The sequence below is a fragment of the Eleutherodactylus coqui genome, chromosome 3, assembly GCF_035609145.1.
Source record: "Eleutherodactylus coqui strain aEleCoq1 chromosome 3, aEleCoq1.hap1, whole genome shotgun sequence".
Lineage (NCBI taxonomy): Eukaryota > Metazoa > Chordata > Amphibia > Anura > Eleutherodactylidae > Eleutherodactylus > Eleutherodactylus coqui.
In genome coordinates this window covers 73030491-73052505 of record NC_089839.1, presented here as the reverse complement: position 1 = coordinate 73052505, position 22015 = coordinate 73030491, and the positions used below count along the sequence as shown (strand labels likewise).

General features: G+C 41.3%; 1 protein-coding gene across 1 annotated transcript in view; it reads left to right on the top strand.

Moving 5' to 3' along the window:
• Positions 1 to 21814, top strand: part of CCDC85A (coiled-coil domain containing 85A) — a 313500-nt gene extending 291686 nt beyond the window's left edge. Inside the window, exon 9 of the mRNA XM_066594525.1 lies at positions 21728 to 21814. Within this exon, the coding sequence (XP_066450622.1) occupies positions 21728 to 21814 (87 nt within the window). The remainder of the gene's footprint in view (positions 1 to 21727) is intronic.
• The last annotated feature ends 201 nt before the right edge of the window (positions 21815 to 22015 follow it).

The following is a 22015-nucleotide window of genomic DNA, read 5'->3' as shown; positions in this document are numbered from 1 at the left end:
TAATGGAGTGAGGAGGCTGGGAGGAAGGAGGAGCAGCAGCCAGAGGATTCAGAGTTGCAGCAGTGGACGGCGCAGAACTCTGAGTGGTCGAAGAGATTGCTGGATGCACTTTCTGCCATCCACGACAGGACCTGCTCACACTGCTCATTTTCTAATAAAGGTCTACCCCGTGGACCCATTAATTGTGAGATGAATGTGGGGACGCCAGAAACGTGCCTCTCTCCTAATTCCGCAGCAGTCGGCTGTGATACACCTGGATCAGGAGCTCGGCCTGTGCCCACACCCTGACTTGGTCCTCCGCGTCCTCGCCCACGTCCACGTCCTCCAGGCCTACCCCTACCCCTCAGCATGCTGTATTACCAGTAGTGCAGAAACAGAACGCTGTAATTAAATGTGCCGCTTATTGGCCTGTGGTTGGAGGCTGACTTCGCTTACGGAACGCACAGCAGAGGCAGGAAAGAATTTTGCGCAAGCCTGCTGTAACACTTAGCTGGCTGCGTATGAATTAGGAAAACTACCCCCAGCAGAGACGCAGTACAGTCAGGACGGTCACAGGCAGCCCAAATAGATTTTTTTTCCCAAATTTTTTTGGAAAAGCCCTCTGCTTATATAGACTGTATATGTCTTTCACTGTCCCTGCCTCACCACCACTATTGGCCCTGGACTATGTAAAATTACTGCAGACTGTTTCACTCTGGACAGGATGACAGCGGTGATGTAAGAGGCAACGCAGAGCCAGGAAAGAATTTTGCGCAAGCCTGCTGTAACACTTAGCTGGCTGCGTATGAATTAGGACAACTACCCCCAGCAGAGACGCAGTACAGTCAGGACGGTCACAGGCAGCCCAAATAGATTTTTTTTCCCAAATTTTTTTGGAAAAGCCCACTGCCTATATAGACTGTATATCTCTTTCACTGTCCCTGCCTCACCACCACTACTGGCCCTGGACTATGTAAAATTACTGCAGGACGCAATGCTCTGGACGCAATGCTCTGCACGGCCGATATACAAAAAAAAAAAAAAATGTGCAACACTGCAAAAAGCAGCCTCAACAGTACTGCACACGGTCAGATGTGGCCCTAAGAAGGACCGTTGGGGTTCTTGAAGCCTAAAATCAATCCTAACACTCTCCCTATAGCAGCTCCGGCATCAGCAGCACTTTCCCTGATCTCTGTCAGAATGCATCTGTGGCGAGCCGCGGGAGGGGCCGATTTATATACTCAGGTGACACCTGATCTCCCCAGCCACTCACTGCAGGGGGTGGTATAGGGCTTGAACATCACAGGAGGAAGTTGTAATGTCTTCCCTGTCTTTCTATTGGCCAGAAAAGCGCGCTAACGTCTCAGAGATGAAAGTGAAAGTAACTCGAACATCGCGTGGTACTCGCCTCTAGTAACGAGCATCTCGAACACGCTAATACTCAAACGAGTATCAAGCTCGGACGAGTACGTTCGCTCATCTCTATTAATATCCATTTAAATAAGAAAATACATTTTAGTGTATGTCATTATTGATACAATGTCTTAAGTATTAAATATATTATGACTTTTGTGTTTGGATTTTTCGTCATGTGTTTTCACTCATGGGGTGACATTTATAAAGCCTTTTATGCCAGCTTTGATATAAAAAAGGTCAACATTTTTGTACAAGTGGGGCCTTGTGCAAAAAGGTATGAATTGTAGTTGTTTTCATCACCAGGTGTGCTTTTTCTGCAGGGTCTGTGGCTGCCAGAAACAAGCAAAAATTTGATCTGGCTTACATTTCTGCTTTGGTGCATGGAGAAGCCGAGATGCACCTAATACATGAAATGCCATGCATTAGGTGCATCATGCAGCCAGAAAAAAATATTATTAATAATAATCTTTATTTGTATAGCGCCAACTTATTCCGCAGCGCTTTCAGGCATTTGATAAATGCAAAACAATACAACAATTACAATATGAGGTACATTCGATTTGACACAAATGGGTTGGAGGTGGTACAGGAGGTGCAAGGGAAGGGGTGGGGGGGAAGCATGCCATTGGGAACACAGGCAATAGGGGATTTTATGTGGAGATCAATTATTAGAAGGCAAACGGGGTGGGGCGCCATAGACTAGGTCAGGAGATTTGGTATGCTTCCCTGAAGAGGTGCGTTTTTAAGGCACGTCTGAAATTTCGTGCATCGGGAATTGTCCGGATGCCTTGGGGTAGAGCGTTCCAGAGGATGGGTGCTGCTCTGGTGAAGTCCTGTAGGTGAGCATGTAAGGTTCGTATTACAAGGGTGTTTAGTCTGAGTGTGTTAGCTGATCGGAGTGAGCGGGCTGGGTGGTGTACTGACAGGAGGGAGGCGATGTATGCTGGCGCAGCGCCTCGCAGAGCTTTATTAAGAGCAACATTAATATTATGTGAATTCCAATTTAAAAAAAAAATCTTTTGTATGCTGTTGGATTGAGATGATCGATTAACTACACATTTCTATTCATTTCTGGTAAAGGACAGCATTTTTGAATACATTAGTGACTACATTAGATATATAGGTTGAAAGAATTTTCTGTTATATACACCGAACACAGAGCCCAAACATATTAAACCTAACTTTATCTGTAAGACATAAAAGATTGCAATTATTTAAATTTGCAGTGGGGCGGACAAACCATTTTAACAAAATTTACATAACTCAATAACCTCACCAACTCTGGTAAACAAATATTTAAAGCATTTTACAGAATTGAACAAGTTCCTAAAATATCTAATTTCATTGTATAATGCCTAAATTCAATATAAATAATCTTTAGAAGGTCTATCAGTAACGGAGAACATCATACAGTGATGCTTTTCAAAAATTCAATGGTTTGTTTCTCCCTCATTTATGTCAGGAAATGCTGTTGCTAAATGTTGAAAAATCATTGAAGTGAATTGATGTTGCACATCGATCATGGAAGTAACACTTGAGTGGATAGTGCCTATAAACCTCTAACCCCCTGTGCAGAGAACATCTCCAAGACGTGCTATTTCTTTTCAGCTCTCTATGAGTCCTGTTCATTAAACCACTCAGTGATCTTGAAAGCAGGTGTTTTTATCTGAAAGTCACAATGTGTCTGCATTCAGTAAATGTTTTCATCCTCAATCGCTGGCTGGTAATGTGTTTTTTTTATAAAGATGATGTTAACGCTGACAGGTAATTTGTGAGGAGTATCTGTAATGACGAAATAATTGTGCATTAAAATATTATCCATGGAAGAGAAGTAGTTCTCTGTATTAAAAGGGATGCATTTGTCAGATCTACCAGCAAAGTGGTATATGGAATTCATTTTACTCTCACCAATATATTGTATGGCCTTCATTAGAATGGCTGTCTACTCATTGAATTAACTACTCCAACATATGCTTTTGCAACATTAATGGCTGTAGATGCTTAAACTAGCTCTATTTTTATGTTAAAATAGCTTAAATGGGTTTTGAGGTACTGAAAAGAAAATCTAATGGGTGGGTAATCTTAGCATTTAATTTGGTGCGAATTGTGGGGAAATTTGAGGCCATATCTGAGCTCCAACCCATGTAAAGATATAAGAGCTGTTATCAGCACCTGGCAAAGTCAGGTAGATGCCTGGGCCTACTGTATGTAGGTGGTCCACTCAGGCCCAGAATGCTGTAGCTATTGGGGTTGCAGCAGTCACACTTAGGACCAGGCCCCTAAATCAGTGGGACCAAGGGCCACCTTTTCACAATAACAGGGCTGTCAAGACTCCTTCTAGCACTGTACAACTTCATTACAGCATTCCTCCTCACTTGTGCCCCTCTCTGCTCTGAAGAACAAAGTGATGAATAATACAGTTGTATAGTACTGGAAAGAGTCTTGGGTCCCAGCCTGGTAAGGGTTGTGGACAGTAGATTGAAGGGAACTTACTAGGGGAACAAATGGCACTATTACTTTATGGGGGTAAAGAAGGGACGCTATTACTTTGTGGGACCACAAAATAGACACTATTACTTTGTGAGAGTTCAACAAGGCACAATTTGTGAGAGTACAGAGGGCAATATTAATTTATGTAGGCTCGCACAGAAGACACTATTATCTTTTGGAGGTACAGTAGGGGCACTATTTTTGGAGACACAGAGACACTATTTCTTTGTGTTAACACACACAGAGGACACAGATGGAGGTCTACTATAGTGCGCGACAAAGAGTCAGATGGGGTGAAGTTTCTCTTTAGGGTGGAGACTTATAAGGCCATGCATGCTCCTCTGGGAAATGTATGCAAATGAAAGATGGAACAATGCTTCTATAGTGCCACCTATTAGAAGGCAGCACTCCTGCAAGTCAATATCAGACCTTTTAACAGACCTCGTAGCAATGACTGGGAATATGAGCTAAAATCAGAGTCTTCTCCAGAAGTAAAAGATAACCATATACAGACAGAATATTTCAGGATTTTAGTTCCACATCAGTGTACAGATAGATTGCAAGGCCTGTTAAAAGATCAAATATTGACTTGCAAGAATGCGGGCTTCTAATAGGTGGCGCTGTAGAAGCATTGTTTCATCTTCCACTTAACAGGCTGAACTAGATGGACATTGTCTTTATTCAGCCTAACATACTATGTTACTTTGCATACATTTGCATAGATATATAAGTATTTTTGGGATCAGTCTAGCTTTGCAGGTCATTCTAATTCAAATGAATGGAGCTGCACTACAATAACAAAAACAGTCTATGGACAGATATAGCGAAGTTTCTGGAAAAAGAGCAGATCCTTAATTCTAGTTCTGGATAGACCCCTTTAGGTTAGGGCCCTTTTAAAAGAGGTGAACTGGGATCATTGTGAATGATGGATCTTGTATTATCAATATACTGTATAGGTGTTACATTTCATTGTAATTCAGTTTATGATAATAGTAAGATGATTATTGAAGTTTCCGCTACAGAACATAAAGTGTCAATCTGTTATGGGGCTTAGTGACCAGAGTAAAAAGTACACAAATTCTGGAATTTTTTAAAAAATATAGATTGTTTCATACAATTTTTTTTAATCGCCAAAAGTTCTTAAAAATGTTTTATATACAAACTTTATTTACACAATAAGTCATTTTCTGATAGCATACTGTAATCCCTTTAAATCAAAATATTAATAGCCCTTTCCAAATAGCAATAATTTAAGGGTCAAATGCAACAATTTGTAAATTTTCCACTGTCAAAAAAACAGATGACGTACACAAAACAGAAGTACACTAACGCTTCTCAGAGTAGAAAATGCCACCAAGTTCATTATCACAACTTGATGCTTATTGAAGTTCACAGAAAGGATACAGAAGTCATGCTAAGTGTAATAGAGTGTTATTTTAAATCTTCACTAATGCTGTATATGAAAAATCCATCAAGATCAGCATGAACCATGATATAAAGCACTGTTATTGAACCAATAGTCATTGACAGCTGTGGTGTTGGTAGCAGAGTGTGACCACTGAAATGCTAATGTTGAAAATTCCAATAGAAGCAAGTGACATTGCGGTTTAGCTAACAAGAGCTCAGTGAAGGACAAGCCACAAACCTACTGATAGGGTCAATAGCATCATGGAACACTCGCGGGGTTTATTTCTTCATTCCTTCATCTGTAACAGTTATTACTGAGCTAAATGTACAGCTACAATTACTAGTATAGTAATTTATGCATTTAGGGATAGGAGCAAAGACAATGAAAAAAAGACAATAATAAAAATATGAATTCAGAAGGAAGTTAAATATTTTTTAAACCATATGTCTACCCAATGCACTGGAATATTATTTACTAAGCATCGAGTTAGCAACCATGTTATAGCCTAAAACTGTTTTTCCCATTCTGCAAATACTGGAGCTAAAATCATCCAGTTCTTGCTGGATTAGTGTCAACACCATGCTTGACTTGCTGATTTGCATTTCATGAACTGCATTCTTTCCAGCTGGCAGTAAATTCCCATTGCATTATTGAAGTTTAGACAGAGGTGTCATTCTAAAAAAAAACATCCCAAAAATGCCAAGGCTGTAGCAGTGGAGGTGGAACTATATGGCTTTCTCCGTATCTGCAGGTGTGGTAATGAGAATAAACATGTTGGAATGCAAATAGAGATTGTGGTAAGGTATTGCATGATGTCTATGTTGTTTATACCAGTCCTCCACATAATCAAAGAGGCATATACTTAAAGGGGTTGTACCAATGTTTAAAATGATCTACTATGCACAGGGATAACTTTATGTTCGGTAGGTTTCTGATCACATGGACCCCCACTGATTCCGAGAACAGGGGTCCCAACTGTCCTCATATGAATGGAGCTGAAGTCACACAGAAGCACTTTACAGAGCTTTCATTTAAATGAATGGAGCAGCAGTTCTCGGGATAGGTGGGGGACCCAGTGGTTGTGTCACGAGTGGTGTTACGACGCAGACTCAGAATACAATGCAGCAGAACTCCTTGGCGTCCTCTTTCGTCTTGATCCATTGCTCTGCTGTGCGGTCCCACACTCTATCTGTCCTTCAGACTGCTCTTATGTCCGGATCCCAGTATTCACTCAGGCTGTACAGCAATAGTAAATTGAACAGCCCCTCTTACATTCATGGGCCCAATCTCTCACGGCCTTTTCCTCTCTTCAGCAGCAGCTTCTCTGTAGGGTTGCACCACTCTGTTGCAACTCTCCAGCAGCACTTCTACTTACTACAAAGTATGTTTATTCTACTTGTGGTGCAGCTGAAATTCCTTATATAGTGCTGGCATCATCTCACTAAAAATGTCAGAGATCAATCCAGGACCTCCTGTTCTCCAGCCAGCAGCTCTCCCTGCTGAGCCATCCAGACCTTGGACAGCTTTTCCGCTAAACAGAGCAATATTCCTATGTTCCCTAACCTGTTTCCCTGTTCTAGCTCCTCCCAGTTCCCAATTAGGCTAATTATATAAACCCCGACCCTGCCACTTCTCCAGTGTGGGATTATTTTACCTCACAGCCGTAGTCAAGCTCCTCTATCAGCCTGCTGCTCTACAGGAAAACCAAGATCTCCTGTTACTGATCACTGGCATTCCTCCTGACAACATTACCTGCCTTGTCCCCCGTACTGTGAAATGAGACCACCTGATAAAAGCCTCTGGCTTTCTCCTGACTCCAGTCTGAACCTGCACGGCTATTACACCCGTGGCTGTTACCTAGCTCCTGAAATGCTACAAAAATGTTCCTAGAGCGCATTCTCAGTTCTGTGTGGAGTGTCCATCTTGATGCTCAATTGCAAAGCCCAATACACTCTTTAGTAGAGTCCCTTATAGTTGGATTGGAGATAACTGGTGAATAAGAATTAACTTTAGATCTTGGTACAACCCAGGAGGTCTGTTTATGAGCTGAATGTAAACTGTAAACATAGAATCAGATCTAAGACACCGGAGCTGCGGGGACCTGGGAGAGGTGAAAATAGGTTAATTTTTTTATTTTGTGGTATAGCCAACTTATTAAACAAAACAAATGATTTAACTCAGACTACCCATTTTAAGCTGAATATCAGATAATTAATCCAATTAATAAACATAAAACAGGGACTATTTATTTTCTCCAAATTGTGTGTTTCATGATCTATGTGCCTAGACTTTGTGTCCTCTGCACTTCCATGATTTTGTAGCCGAATTAGATTTTAGATATCAGAGGTATTACATTTAGAATTCTAGAAACAGAATAAAACGCAGGTCACAAGAAGTGCATTGAAACTCCACCAATTCTCTTAGCAATACAAATAAAAATACATTTTACCTAAAAGTTTTGTTTTTGCAGCCTTTGCAAAATACTTTTGTGCCGAATCATCATATAAGATCTAAGCACGTCTATAACTGAGCATTGTAAAGCTGCACGGCAGCAGCAGGATTATGCTCAAAAGCAGTGGGATATTTTTTCTGCATATTGATATAGAAAATAGATTACGGTTCCCCCGCAACTGCGCATTACAGTCAGAAAAGGCAGTGTAAAAACTCCCAATGCTCTTTTCCTTTCTTTAAGGGCTTAGTCACACGGGCGTTTATTGCCGCGATTTGCGCATGCGCATGCGTCCGGCGACTTTTTAAAACCATTGCTTTGCAATGGTATCGGACACATGAGCGCTTTTTATGCGCTCGTCCGATAAATTAGAGAACAGAAATCGCAGATCGCACCTATCTGCGATCTGCGATTCCTGTTCTCTTCTCTATATGCGCTCAACGGGGCCGGCGGCAGCAGCGCCGACCCCATTGAGAACATATAGAAGACAAATCCTTCTTCTCTGCCACAGCTGGAACAGCTGTGGCAGAGAAGAACGATGTTTGCCCATTGAATTCAATGGAGCGGCAATACAGCCGCTCCATTGAAAGCAATGGGCTGCCGGCGTGCGCGGGGTTAATTGTCGGGAAGGGGTTAAATATATAACCCCTTACCTGCAATGCATCCTTAAATGTGAAAAAATAAAAAAAAAGGATGTTCTCACCTGCTCCCGGCAGCTGGAGATCCCGGCGGTCGGCCTGCAGTGGGTGTGAAGGAGGTGTGACTCAGGCTTGCCCCTGATTGGCTCAGCCTGAGCCAATCAGAGGCTGAGCTCAGTCACACCCATTCATGAATTCATGAATGGGTGTGACTGAGACTTGCTTCTGATTGGCTCAGCGCTGAGCCAATCAGGGGCAAGCCTGAGTCACACCTCCTTCACACCCACTGCAGGCCGACCGCCGGGATCTCCAGCTGCCGGGAGCAGGTGAGTACATCCTTTTTTTTTATTTTTTCACATTTAAGGATGCATTGCAGGTAAGGGGTTATATATTTAACCCCTTCCCGACAATTAACCCCGCGCACGCCCGCAGCGCTTGCATTCAATGGAGCCGCTGTATTGCCGGCTCCATCGAATGCAATTCGCTGGACAGCTCCGGCCCGTTTCTAATGAAACGCGGCTAGGAGCAGATTTTCGGGCGATTTTTGGGCCGATTTTTCGGCGCCGGTCACGCGATTTGCGCATGCGCATCCGTCATGCGATGCGCAAATCGCGTGAAAAAACGCCCGTGTGACTAAGGCCTAAATGTGATGACTGTAAACGGACAGGGCAATAGTATTAATCGGAAATCCACTTTTTAATATTTTAGCAAAGTGCAAATATATTGTATTATGGTTCTCCCTATATCCAAATTTTTACTTTCTTTCACATACAAACTTTAGACCGGCTTCACACAGGCATATTTGTGTGTGCAATATGCAGTGAATAGAACCCAATGATTTAGTTCATTCACATGACCGTAATTGTGCAGGAAAAATAACGCATCTTGAACTCAATAATCAGCCATTTCACTGCATCAATCCTTTTTTGGCATGCACAATTGCCTTGCACGCACATTAAGTACAGTATAATAAGCTGATTCACATGCAAAAAAGCAACGTTTATCTCACAAATATGCGTCGCACACGTGCGCGCAAATACGCATACACTCGTGTGAAGCCGGCATTAGATTAGTTTTGCATATTTAAGATTTCTGTCACAGACTTTGAACACTTTGTTGTGTTTGATCCTGGTAGCTCTGTTGGCCCATTTCACAGTTCTGTTTTTTTGTTTGTTCACTCTACTTTTCCATTTCCCGTCTCTGCTACATCCCAGTCAAGAAACAGTTAATTCCTTTCTTGCATTGGACTTTCCCATGTTCACTTGATTACAGTTTTTATTTTTGGTTCAACTATATCGGCACTATCTCTTTGTTCATTCTTTGCTTAATGTCAGTGTCCAAGCTTCTGTGTCTTGCCAGAGTCCATGGTCTTGCCAGTTGATGTTGTGTTCCTTGCTCTGTACCTTCCTTATGCCTTACCTAAGCCATCTTCCAGTTTTGCTTTGTTTTGCCTTCATGCATGTTTCTGCCTTGTTTCTGTGAGTTATTTTCTGTATGTATACCAGTTTTGGAATAAAGTTTTTATTCTATGAAGATTCTGTCTGTGCATATCATCTCTGCGAGGTCTCCTGAGGATCCGTAGTTTCCCCAAACTAACAATTTCATCTAGGCAATGGAAAAGTTTGTGCATAGACATAATTTAATAATTGCCTGGAGAAAAAAAAGGAAGAACGTACCAGTTTTTTTTTTTGCATTGAGTTTTCCTTCTCATGCATTTACATGCCTCCTACTTGGTTTGCAGTCTCTCTTACATCCAAGTTTCTGGCTGGAGGGAGTTCCTAGCAATGATCAGCTAGTCACTGTCATGAGGGTGCACAAGCTCAGCTCCCCCTCCCCTCTCTTTTTTCAGAGGCTGTGTAGCATAACCACATCCACTCAATACTACACAGCTACTGAATATCTTTGCTCATCTCATCCTCTCTCTGTGTAGCTGCTGGTCCCGTTTCACCTTAACTGCTGATAAGAGCAGAAAATTTGTTCGGAGTGAATTAAAGCCTTCTATAATAGTAGCTTTCTCTGCTCTGATCTCAACTACATCCCCCAGCACTGTCTTAAAGCCCATTTGTAATAACTCAGTAGAAAGCAGTGAATGAACATTCACAACAGGGAATGGAAGAGGAGCTGAGAAGCAACTCATCAGTTTACTCTGACTGACAGAATTTGCTAAGATTTCAAGTTTCCCGTCAGCAGTGCATTGGAGAATAATACAAGCACAAAAACCAAATGAGCTGAACTTTTTACTGAAAAGCAATTACAAAAACTCTTTTTTTTTCATCAATGCATTTTTGGAAATAAAGTCCAAAGATGTATAGCCTTTGAACTTTTTTGCCTAGTCATCATTATTCTCTTTCATTTTCTCTTGTTTCAGTGGCTCCCCGTTCAGTGTTGGAGCCCTGGTCCTCACCACTTGGTACCTAGGAGAAGCCATTTTTTTGCACGGGACCACTTCCGAAACAGACTTCCGAAAATGCATTTCCCATTGATTTTAATCAGACCGTTCCCTGCAGTTCCAAGTGCTGGCCACTACAAAGAAGTCAGAGAAGTAGCTTCCACTCTGTACCCTTGTGCATTGCGGCTCTGACAGCTGGTGCCCGATCATCTGATCGGCCTGGGTCACGAGCGGTTGATCCAAGCAGATCAACTATTGATGACAAATCCCGAAGATAGCTCATCAATAGTATTTCCTTGGAAAACCTCTTTAATATGCAATTCAGGAATAAATAGGAATCAGAAGACAAAAACCGTTATGTAGCCCTAGCCTAAAAATATACACCAAAAGTACGCCAGATTGACTGCATTTTTTTTTGCCAGTCCACTTCACACTATTGGTTCTCAAACCTTCCTTAATAACACAGCCTAAAGAGCAACATCATAGTGTAATCAGCAGTTTAGAGTGGGTTTTTAGCATTTTCTGGATGCAACAGGCACAAAACAGCATATCACAAATCAACCAAGCGGATTATCTGAATGTCACAGACCAGTAACTGCATCAAATTATACAGCAGACAGAGTGAGATGAAATCTTGCAGGTACTGAAGTGTTTGGATGGTTGAAAATAAAACACAAATCATTAGACATGAAAAGAGAAGATACGGGTTATTCATGTTTTTGCTTTAACGAGGTAGCAACAATAAAACAGCAATTCCTAGTGCATACCATAGAATTCTATATAATGATTATTAATTCACATGACGCCTGAAAGGAAAAACAAATTACAGAAGCAAAATAAAATCTTTGAGAAAATCACTATATTGGTACATATTGCTCAGAATCTACAGCTTAATGTTCCTATTTCCTACATTTATGATTCGATTTGATTTTAAGGGAAAGACCATTTGTGCTACCAATTTATCCCCCCTCCCACCCCCTCCAATGCTTCTAGAGTGAAAAATAAAGTAACTTTACAAATAGCATATATTAAAATTTCATCTTCTACGAAGTCCTATGTGTCTCCATGGTAACAAACTGCAAATAAAATTGAATGTGCCTAAAAGTGGAAAACAAAACAATTAGAAAAGGTTTAGGGATCCCCAATGGTTCGGAAATATGTCACATCTATGCAACATCATGTCATGTGATCATCATAGCCAGTCGAAGTCAGCCTTTAAGGGGTTGTGCCAAGTGCACAAACCCTGTTCATATGCCCTACTAGGGAATATGAACATCATATAGCAGGGTTCCCAACTGCGAACCATTTCTATGACTCAGAATAGAGAGCTTGTTCTGTAAGAGCAGCTTCCATTCTGGTGGATCTTCTACCATCCTGTTAACCTAGGATGGATATTCATCTGTATAGGCACCTTGAAATACAGGATGGATCATGGAAAAGTAACCCACCTGTGATCCTGGCACTACACTCTAATGAAAGCTTCCTAAGGCCTTAGACAGATGGGCGTTTTTTCGCGCGATTTGTAGATCGCATAATGGATGCGCATCCGCAAATCGCGTGACCGGTGCCTGAAAATCGCCCGAAAATCTGCTCCTAGCCGCGTTTCATTAGAAACGGGCCGGAGCTGTCCAGCGCATTGCATTCAATGGAGCTGGCAATACAGCCGGCTCCATTGAAAGCAATGCGCTGCGGGCGAGTGTGGGATGAATTGTCGGGAAGGGCTTAAATATATAAGCCCTTCCCTGCAATTCATCCAGAAAAGTGTTAAAATAAAAAATATATATATACTCACCTGCTCCCGGCAGCCGGAGTTCCGCGCGGCCGGCCTGCAGTGGGTGTGAAGGGGGTGTGAGTCAGACCTGCCCCCTGATTGGGGGGCATTCATGAATTCATGAATGGGTGTGAGTCAGACCTGCCTCTGATTGGCTCAGGCTGAGCCAATCAGGGGCAGCTTTGGGTCACACCCCCTTCACACCCACTGCAGGCCAGCCGCGCTGTACCCCGGCTGCCGGGACAAGGTGAGTATATATATTTTTTTTATTTTAACACATTTCTGAATGAATTGCAGGGAAGGGCTTATATATTTAAGCCCTTCCCGACAATTCATCCAGCGCTGTCCGGCAGCCCATTGCTTTTAATGGAGCCAGCTGTATTGCCGGCTCCATTGAATTCAATGGACAAACATCGTTCTTCTCTGCCACAGCTGTTACAGCTGTGGCAGAGAAGAATGATTTGTCTTCTATATGTTCTCAATGGGGTCGGCGCTGCTGCCGCCGGCCCCATTGAGCGCATATAGAGAAGAGAACAGGAATCGCAGATCGCAGATAGGTGCGATCTGCGATTTCTGTTCTATAATTTATCGGACGAGCGCATAAAAAGCGCTCATGTGTCCGATACCATTGCAAAGCAATGGTTTTAAAAAAATTGCCGGACACATGCGCAAATCGCGCGAAAAAACGCCCGTCTGACTAAGGCCTAAAAGAGAATCTCTCTTTGTTGCCCAAAGCAACTAATCACAGCATACCTTTCATTTTACCTCAACAGTGTAAGGCTTCTTTCACATGAGTGCATATCGGCCGGCATTTTCATGGCAGGCCGATATGCGCTGTGATCTAATGCAATGAATTCCAATGCATCAGATCACATGGGAGTATTGGTGAGACTTAAAAACGCCTGGCCAAGCCAATATAGCGCTGGGCATTTTTATGACAGACCAAAACATAGTTCTGGAACTATGTTCTGGCCAGAATACGTCCAGCCACTGCACGGGATCCTATGGAAGCTCATGGCAGCTGCCGTAGGTGGGAGGGAGTTTAACAGCGTAGCTGCTAAACTCCCTCTCTCTGTTCTTCCCCCCACCCATGCAGGCTTACCTGTCTTCCTCCCCTTTCATTCTGTGCAATGGGAGGGGGTGGGATAGGGGCGGAGCTAAGCACTGGTCCACCCCGCCTCCTCCCATTGATGCTATTGACAAGGGGTGGAATGGAGGTGGAGCTAAGTCCCCGCCTTCTCCCTGCCCCTTGTCCATAGCCATCAATGGGAGAAGGCGGGGCGGACCAGCACTTTGCTCTGCCCCATCCCACCCCCTCCGATTGTACAGAATGAAAGGGGAGGAAAACAGGTAAGCCTGCAATGAGGAGGGAGGGGAAATGGGAGATGGCCTGGTGAGGTCGGCGCATTTGCGCCAGCCTCACCAAGCCATATGAACAGGCGCACAAACGTTTGATTTGTGCGCCCGTTCACCCAATCTTTCACTTACAACATAGCATACATCGGCCGGCTGTGAAAACGGCCGGCCGATATGCGCACGTGTAAAGAAGCCTAAGAAATATAGGTTGTGCTGTGATTGGTTGCTATGGACAACAAAGCCAGATTTTCTTTTAGACAGCTTTAAGAAATCTGTCCCATGGTTTTCTTTCTGTAACAGTGAATCATTATTGTGGAAGGCTATGTGCAAAATAAATCTACTAAAGAAAGGCAGGAGACCTTCACTGACAAGTACTAAGGTACAAAACCACCTGCTAAACATTGTATTCAGAGCCTGGTTCAAAGATGGCACCAAACTAGGTTTGGTGTAAACATGATGAAACCGAGGAATCTGTCAGTTTGGACACTGTTTCAGGGCTCGAATCCACAACCTCTTGTTTTCCAATCAGCAGCTATCTCACCTAGGCTATCCAGGATTTGAACAGTTCCTTGCTAAAACCCAGCCTTGGTCTACGTTTCCTTGCTCCTGCTAAATCCACTTCCTACCTCCCTGTTCTTGCTCCGCCCTGCTACTAATTAGGACTTGCTATATAAGTCTAGCCCTACCACTCCTTCAGTGCGTGATTATTGTGTTCCACCACCTTGATCAAGCTCCTCTTCCTCTGGCTCCCCTATAAGTATACCGATACCTACTGCTGCTGACCTTTGGCTTCCATTGATTACGCTTCTATCTCATCCCATTTGGACTGCATATCGATACCTCCTGCTGCTGAACTTTGGCTTCCATTGACTATGCTTCCATCTCATCCATTTGTACTCCATACCGTGACTTCCTGATAACAACTCCAAGCTATTCTGACTACTCTCCAGTGACTGGCTCGGCTACTACACCTGCAGCTCCAATCCAGCATTGGTAAGACACGACATGTTGACATTCAGCAGAGGATTGCAAATACCCCTCGAAAATCAAGTTGGAAACTGTCCCAGCAAGTTGGTGTTTTACAAATGACTTGTCAGTGGGTGCTGAAATCTCTGAACCTGAAACCAAGCCAAATAATGTGTGAAGGAACTAAAAGAGCTCAAAGCTAAACACGTAATTTATTGTACATGGTTGCTGACTATGATTACCATAGGACTGTTACACCCATGCTGCACTTTATGAGACCCTGGTTTCATTTATCAAGTCACAGTAATTCAGAGAATACAAGGTACTGATCTAATGAAAATTCCCATCTGACTCACAAAACAGATCTGCATGGCCACAGTTGGCAAAATTGACATTTGGTGTGCAGGGGCTGGAACAGGAATAGTGAGTCCAATTTTCTTTGAATCTACTGTGAATACTGCAGTTTATCTGGACATGTATGAACAGCTTTACGACCAACTAACACCTAAAGAAATAATGTGCTGCTTTTTCCAGTAAGATGAAGAAACATCACTGGCACAGCTTCATAAACTGTTTACAGAAGAGTAAACTGTAAGCAAGGGGTTATGGCCACCATGTTTTACAGACTTTTCTACATGTGATTTTTATCTGTGGAGAAATTTGAAGTAGAACATGTGCACCAATAGTTAGCATACCCTGGATAAACTCGAGGAGAACTTCAAAAACATAATCCACAGCATTGAAGAGCAGCAGGAGATATCAGCCAACATGTTGTGACATACTCAATGGTACATAGAAATGGACGGGGATTACTTCTAGCATCTTTTATAACATGAGGATAAATGAACAAAGCTTTGTAAAAAGCAATCCACTTGCTCGTTATTCCTGTCGCAGTATTGCCAGAGATTGGCTAGTTTCCCATGCCCCACTCTGTAATACATTTCCCTTGCATTGACTGTCCATGGCTATCAGTTTATTTACGGGACGCAAAGAGTAAGACCCAGGGTGATCAGCTGTTCTTTCCAGGTCCCACAATCTGGAAGATGTAAATAATAATAATAATAATCTTTATATAGTGCCAACATATTACGCAGCGCTTACAAAACAGGGGGAGAACAGATACAAAAAATAAAGATACAAAAACCACGGTTACATGGTCCTGCTCCAACAAGCTTACATACTACAAATAATGGGGTGATACAGAAGGTAAAGGGGCTGGAGATGTGAAGAGTATGGCAAGATGAAGAGTGCAGGATGCTATACACATAGAAAATAGTCAGACTTAAGCCGTATAGTGGCTGAATCGGTATGACTGCAGGGGGCGGTTGATTGCGACTAGCAGAGATTATAATCAGTAGGACAGGGAGCATGTTATCAGGCAGAGTACAGAGGGGTTTGGTTTAGGAGATAGAATATGCCTCCCTGAAGTGCATTTTTAGAGCACGCTTGAAGTTTTGTGTGTCAATGATTGCCCGGATAGTTTCAGGTAGCGCATTCAAGAGGACTGGTGCTGCTCTGGTGAAGTCTTTAAGGCGGGAATGAGAGGTCCAAATTAAAGGGTCGCCTAATCTGATTTTGCTAGCGGAGTGGAGGGCGCGGACTAGGTGGTGAATTGAGATAAGGCAGGCAATGTAGGGCGGCGCGATACTATGGAGAGCTTTATGGATGAAGGTAGTAAGTTTGAATTGAATTCCTTATTTGAGGATAGGGCAGAGGCATCTGAGTAGCGTCTGCACAGGAAGATGAGCCTGGCTGCTGCATTCAGGATGAATTGGAGAGGGGAAAGTCTGATGCGGGGGAGGCTGATCAGCAGCAAGTTGCAATAATCGAGCCAAGAGTGGTTGAGGGCAACAATAGGTGTTTTTAGCATGTACAAGGTGAGAAAGGCTACATATTGGTGTAACCCATTTAAGCTATTTCATCTACGCTGGCATCATATCATGCAGTATTTACTTGCTATCACAATCCCATGATGTGACATCACGTAATGGTGTATAGTATTAAACAGGGACCAGTGAGCAGCAGGGATCAGTGATGAAGAAATAGCACGGAATCAATATGTTAAGTATATTGTACTTTGTTATGCTTTTCCATTTGAGATGTCTTACAGCTTAGTAATAAATCACGGAAACAAAAGAAAATGAATGAGAAATGCAGAACTGGTTCGTAACTGTTATGTGAATGGGGCATTGGGACCAGTTTAACTTAAATGTTTAATTTGAATTGAGCTTTTCCTGCTAAGCGCCGAGTGTGTTCATTAAATGAGCATGTGTTTATAATTCACTTTTGGCTTGTAATATTGACTGGTAAATTATTTATTCTAAAGGTGCTACTAATGCATTTTCTGCTCTAGTAAATGAATCATATTGACAGTAGTTTGAGTCATTTTTGATCCGGCTAATTATTTTATTTCTGACAGGAATAATAATTATTATTTTTTTAAATAATCAAAGAGGAAACCTAAGACAGCCTGTCCTCAGCCATACTTATCAGAGGAGAGCAGTACACTGTCTCAGAGGGATAAGGAGGAGGGTTAGCATACAAAGATAGGACAAGAGAGGAGAAACATTGAGTTAATTTGCCAGCTGTAAACACCTGTTTATATTACCTACTTAAAATACATTCTTTATGCAGAGTGTAGGTCTGTATTATACATGTACGGTGCAGGAAGTACTTCAGCCGGGCATAATTTCCTGCTTGATTTAAATAATGACTTTGTTGACTGTACTATATACAAAGGTACTTAAATGGGTTGACCAAGAGTATCACGACTGACTGATGCAATGGCTTCTGTGAAGCATCTTCACAGATCATGCATGGTGGGTGGTAAGGGTAGCATGTAGACTCTATCTTTAACACTCCCCAGGAAAAAAAATTACAAGGCGTAATATCTGGGGAACATGGAGGCCAAGAGGAACTTCACTATTATCATGACCTGTATGGCAAATCCATCTCTTTGGTAGTCGCCTATTGAGCTCATTGAAAAAATAGAGGGGTGCCCCATCCTGATGTAAGATGAAACCTGGGATTCACTGTTCTATAACTGCACCAGAAAGGTGAAAAGTGGCTTCTTCACTAAATACTAAAGATTCCATGAAATCATCGGTTTCCATTAGAGTTTATTTTCATACACAGTCATGCTGCCAATGTACACAGCTGCGCTCCCATACCCTGTTTACGAGCCATTACATTTTGTCAAAAGTGACAGTGTGCAGAACAACTTTAAATAAAACTTTGATAAATTTGCAGCACTATAAGGCAATCCCTATGCTTCAGGTAATAAAGGAAGACTAAACACTATTGATGGGTTGATTTGCCTGTGCAAACCCTTACAGCATAATAATGGAACCTACTACTTGCAACATATACTCACTACATATTAGCGAACTGGTCTGTATGTCTTATGGCAAAGTCAGCCAAGCGGTTTTTTTTGCACGCCTATGTGTGCAAAAAAAGTGCGTCTGATAGAACCATTGGTTCCCTATGTAGTCTTCAGATGTCCGTTTTTTACAGGTGCAAAATACTCGCACTTGCAAAAGATAGGACATCTGTGTGCTGGGAAGGTCCGTGCTGCAAGTAAAATATCCCCGCAGAGAGTCTCCTCATCACTGAACACTGTGACAGCACTGTCACAGTGTTCAGTGACAAATGGACTCCCCGTGGGGATGAAGTAATCCCATGCCACAACTGTCACAACCAATCACAGGCAGCACTCAGTAATTCATTAAATTCAATGAATGGCTAAGCGCTGCCTCTGATTAGATGAGCTCTGTGACCAATCACAGGCAGTACTCAAGGCTGTAATTCAATGAATGGCCAATCAGACCAGCACTTTTTGGAGGTGGGGATTTTTAAATCCCCGGCCAGCAGAAAGTGCTGCAGAGCAGTGTCAGGAGCCAAGCGACAAGACGCGCTGGAGCCCCTACAGCGGCAGAAGGTGATGTATATATATTTTTTACACCAGCTAGGGATGATTTTCAGGGAAGGGCTTATATTTCAAGGGCATCCCATTGCTTTCAATAGGGCTGGCTGCAGTAGTTCCAGCCCCATTGAAATCAATGGGCACGGAGCTTCGGTCACGCACATTTTTAACACGCATGGAGCGGGTTTCTTGTGTACACAATTTTATAGACTTAAATATATTTATTATGCATTAATTCCTGCCTATATTATTGACCTCTAAAGCATGATGCAATACAAATCCATACAACTTAGAATAAGAGCAATATTGTTTTCATTTGAAAGCAAATAACTCAGTAATGAGTAATTATATTTAAATGACAAATTGTCATATTGTGGATAACAACCCATCATATTAGCTATAAAATGTAGCCAACAGTGAAGTACAGTAATTAAAATAATATACATTTTTTATTAAAAAATAAATCATGAATTTCAGAGCTGACATAAAGCCCTTATCTCAACCTCAGCCAAGAAAGGTAAGAACTTCTTCCCTAATTGCTTTTCCTTGGCAAAGTTCATCAAAGGTCAATTTTTATTAGAAATCTGATGCCCAAAAGTTGAATGTGTCGCTGCTTATTTACTGCACTGTGTGACACTAAATATGCTAATAAATTGTAGCCTGTACCATGAACACTAATGAGCAAAACAGTCCTATCTTTAGGGAGAAAAGCTGAAAAGACGTTGCTATAATAGAACATGTGTTGCTGATTCTAGAACTTCTAACAGCCAGTATTAAAATTTGTGCAGCAGAGGTAATGATACTAATGCTTCAAATAGAATAGTAGAAAGTGGCAGACCCTGGAGGAATCTATTTATTTTAAAATACATATTCATAGAAAAGTTGGCTTTGCTTTCAGAAAAGTTGGTATTTGTACAAATATGAACATTTGGCTAAGTTCAAAGAGGAAACTGTTTGTAATTTAAAAATAATTAATATTCCCCAAATTTCAAGCAAGTGTTGATGTTTTAACATTGTGTCATTTATGGTACAAAATGATGTGCAGACTAATTTCTTAATAAATATTTAAAGCAATCACAGGTTTAGAACATGCTGGCACAGGAGCATACTGCATACCGTCTTATCAGTGAGTTGAATGCATAACCATATACATTAGGTAAAACAAAAAGCATTTGGCACCGTGTTAGCCAGTAGAGCAAAATGTGACTGTTCTTAGTAAGAGAAACCAAGTAATCTTGTAGATATGATAGCTTTTAATGGCTAACAAAAATACATGATGTTACAGCAAGCTTTTGAACATACCCAGGAAAGACTGAGGAAGAATCCTGTGTACATTTGAAAGCTCACTATAACATCATGTATTTTGTTAGCCATTAAAAGGCCATTAAAAGCCATATCTACAGAATTACTTGTTTTTTCTTACTTAGAGCAATCACATTTTAACCATATACAGTAACTCTTAGATTATTGGTTTCAACCGGCTGCCTATATTATAGTTGGAGTGATTCTGGCCCATTTGTTATTTCATATGGTATTGAGGTCCTTTTGATCTACAGGACATTAAATTTCAGAAGTTTTTACTGTTAATATGCTAATTGTTATATATGTATGCAGGAAGAAACTCAATATTGTATGATGTGGATTCCTAAATGTTTTTGTCATTTTTTTACATTATGAACAAAGTATCTTAGAATAATTGCCAGGTAGATTGCACTTTACGTATATTTTCAATCTTAATTATGTCAGACAAACTGAATAAATGAAATATGTGGAAATTCCCTCAGTTATATTACATTATACACACACTCCTTCTCCAATATAGATATAGGCATTGGGGAACATTTACTAATACTGTCTATTTGTTACACAATACAAACTAAAAATACTGTAAGTCTTAAAATGCACTAGATTCATCATAGCTGGTTGAATTTTAAAACTGTCTTGTCTAAGTTGATAGGTCCAATTAGTTGGCTTAGTTTACGACAATTATTGTGTCAAAGTTTTGGCAAACATTTTTGGTGATATTCAGGCTACGCATCTTTTTTGGACGAGTTGGAAAAAGTGTCTGAAAGTATCTAAAATACATAACAAATGTGGCAAAAAGCATGCCAATTGTGCCAGTTTTCTGGCACAATTTATGGGCCTGTCGGTACAGATCTAGCATTCACCAATCTAATCTTTGACATGATAAATCTATTTATTTGATGCACTGACCTATCACTCAGTGTTTTACTGTATTTGCTTATCCAATAATGGTTGCTTATCATACAATGACTATTGGCTATGCAAATAGTGTAGGTGTGATGCATTAATGGAGTAGCACATAACAAAATTCAGTTTCAGAAGTCCTGCATTTGTACAGATTGCATTATAACCCAGAACTGGATTCATTATTCTGTTGAACCAATGAACATCTATATTATTAATATACAGCACCTACAGAAAAAATACTAGTAAAATCATGCTATTCAAGGGTAGATAGGGATCAGTGGCCAATAGAAAAAATATATACAGTATATCTACATATATATTGTGAAATGTTACCAATAGGACATTATATAGATACATCTACCATAGAAACAAACGGTTTGGCTGCCATGGAGCTAATGAATAGAAAGGCCCAGCTTCAATTGACCCCATTACTAATGGGTTCACTGAACCTGTGCAGAGTTCTTCCTGTCCAAAGGCGCAGACACTATAAAACTAGCCTTAATGCCATGAAACCCATTTTGACTATAAGGTCTGAAGAAGGAGTGTGGCAGACAATCCAGTGCCCGCATTACTTCAGAAGGCAGAGATGCGCTAGTATATGCAGAAATGGAACATATCCCTTGTACGTTGTATTTTAATTTGTCATTCTATTGTCTATACAGTAACATTTCTGAGTTTAGTATAGTGAATTTATTTATTACTATTAATATTTGTTTCTTTTTATTTTTCCAGGTTGTGTGGAGGAAACTTGGAGATGCTGCAGGTTCATGTCCTGGAATTAGACATCTCTCTGGCAATCAATACAAAGGACCAATGTAGAACAAAATGAATATCGTCCAAGCCCTCATGGGAAAAGAACAACCTTAAAATGATGATTTTTTTATTAGATAAAAATATAGAAAAAATACTCACAAATACTAAGCCCCAGACATGATGAAGTGTCTGAAACTATCACTGTATAGATTAATGACATGGCACAATTTGTCCGAAATATAAGTTAAGTTCAATTATGTTCTTTAA